Here is a 2,212-nt window from a genome sequence, read left to right on the forward strand (position 1 = left end):
TTTTTTTCCATTCATATACCCTTATCTCTTCCGAATACAATAATTACTTTTAATTTTATCAATTACTTTTCTCTTTTTGTTAATTATATCACTTTTCAGTTGGTAGATTAATGGTGATAAAATTATTAAGATTATAGTAATTAGGTAATATTCAATCTATTTAGGTGATTTAATAATTTACTTAACTAACATGCAAAAGCTTTAAATCGCAAATGAAAACGAAGGATAGAGTATTAAATTGAAAAGTCGCAATACCGTATTTAAAATATAATTTATTTTACTGTCAATAAAAATATTATTTTAATAATTAAGTCGTTAGAAAAAAGAGATATATTAATTATATTATAATTTACAAACAATGGATGTTAGTATCCCTGGATTATAAAAGAAAAGAAAAGAAAAGAAAAGAAAAGAAAAGAAAAGAAAAGGAAAGAAAAGCCCGTGGATGTTAGCAGCACCAGGCAAAATCCCACTGAATGTTCTGGCAAGTGTGAATGCATTAGATTCCCTAATGAAAAATGACATTTATTCTTTATTCTTTTTTTGCTGTACTTCTCTTATCAAAGTCTTCACTTTGGTATTTAAAAAAGAAAAAGAAAAAGTCTTCACTTTGGGAAGGTGGTAATGTGCAGTAAATCACTTTAATTCACCATCTTGGGTTACGTCAGTTCACTTTCATTATAAATATCACCATCTAAGGGCGTGTGCCATCCACACTTCTCAATATCCAAAGCTTCAAATTCCATCATGGAAGCAATTCAAGAATCCAACCAAAACCAACCCTCCATTAATGAAACTCAAACACCAAAACCAGATACCGATCTTGAGAACCAGAGAACACAGAGGCTTGAAGAAGTGGAGGTGATCTTCGACTATTCCAAAAGGGCACAGTGGCTTCGAGCAGCTGTTCTTGGTGCAAATGATGGTCTTGTTTCTACAACTTCTCTAATCATGGGTGTTGGAGCTGTTCGTAAAGATCCCAAGACCATGATTCTCACAGGTATCGCTGGTTTAGTAGCTGGTGCCTGTAGCATGGCTATTGGAGAATTTGTTTCTGTATATTCACAGTACGACACAGAAATGTCTCAGCTGAAACGAGAGACCAGATCTATAAGTGAACTTGAGGCCAAGAAGAAAGAATTGCCGAACCCGTGGCAAGCCGCTGGGGCTTCAGCGATTGCCTTTGCTTTGGGGGCGGTGATACCGCTCCTTGGGGCAGCTTTTGTGAAAGATTATGTAGCAAGGGTTGGGGTTGTGATAGGTTTGGCTAGCCTTGGCTTGCTAGGGTTTGGATGGGTAAGTGCAGTCTTGGGACGTGCACCAATTGTTAAGTCATCTTTGAGAGTGTTGGTGGGTGGATGGTTAGCTATGGCAATAACTTATGGCCTTACCAAAGCTATTGGGAGCATTGGACTTTGATCCATATCATCTCTTTATGAACAATCACTTGATTATATCTATTTTCTACTTATTAAATAGTGGAAAAGCTGGAATTGAGTCCTAAATTTTTTAGCAATCTTTAAAAATTTTGGTATTCTCTATGATTATTTGATCGAATTTTAAAAATTTAATCAATTGAGAGCAATATGCATTTGTCTTAATTAGTTTAAGGAAAGTATTGTTAGTAAAATTAAACTTAAACAAATATTAAAATGAGCAAATTGATTTAATTTAATGATAATTTATAATATTGAAGTTAAATAAATAAAATTAAAAAATGAATTAATGAATTTATAATAAATAGTAAATTTTTCTATTTTATTTTCTTCTTTTATAAGAGTTTTTATTAATTAATTAAAAAAATAACCCATTGAAATAATGACGTAATTTATAATTTCAAAAATAAAACAATTTGCAATTATTAATTTTATTTGCAAATAATTTTTTTTTATTATTGTAAAAATATATATAAAAAACATATTTCAAGATAGATGCCGTATTATAATTTTTAAAATAAAAACATATATATTCTCATTGAAAGAAAATCCCTTAACTTTCCTTACTTTATAGGTGGAGAGATAATTATGCTTTGTCAAATGAAAAAAAAAATCATTTTACATCTCATTATAGATCAGAAGGGATTATGTAGTTATTAAAAAAATATTAATGAATTCACTCGTTAGAAGGAAAAAAATAATTTATCTATTATTTAATAGTTATTTTTTGTATTTAAAAATCTTACGAATAAAATTATATATTTTTATTTTTAAAA

General features: G+C 29.7%; 1 protein-coding gene across 1 annotated transcript; it reads left to right on the plus strand.

The window, feature by feature from the left end:
• Positions 1 to 695: 695 nt before the first annotated feature.
• On the plus strand, positions 696 to 1,505 carry LOC110627049 (vacuolar iron transporter homolog 4). The gene has a single exon (XM_021773273.2). It carries the CDS (start codon positions 748 to 750, stop codon positions 1,417 to 1,419), a length of 672 nt encoding a protein of 223 aa, XP_021628965.1. The 5' UTR covers positions 696 to 747; the 3' UTR covers positions 1,420 to 1,505.
• The last annotated feature ends 707 nt before the right edge of the window (positions 1,506 to 2,212 follow it).

This window comes from Manihot esculenta, chromosome 11 (assembly GCF_001659605.2).
Source record: "Manihot esculenta cultivar AM560-2 chromosome 11, M.esculenta_v8, whole genome shotgun sequence".
Taxonomy (NCBI): Eukaryota; Viridiplantae; Streptophyta; class Magnoliopsida; order Malpighiales; family Euphorbiaceae; genus Manihot; species Manihot esculenta.

Bases quoted from the DNA above. Each gene is read 5' to 3' on its own strand.
- LOC110627049 (XM_021773273.2), top strand. From the start codon at position 748: ATGGAAGCAATTCAAGAATCCAACCAAAACCAACCCTCCATTAATGAA.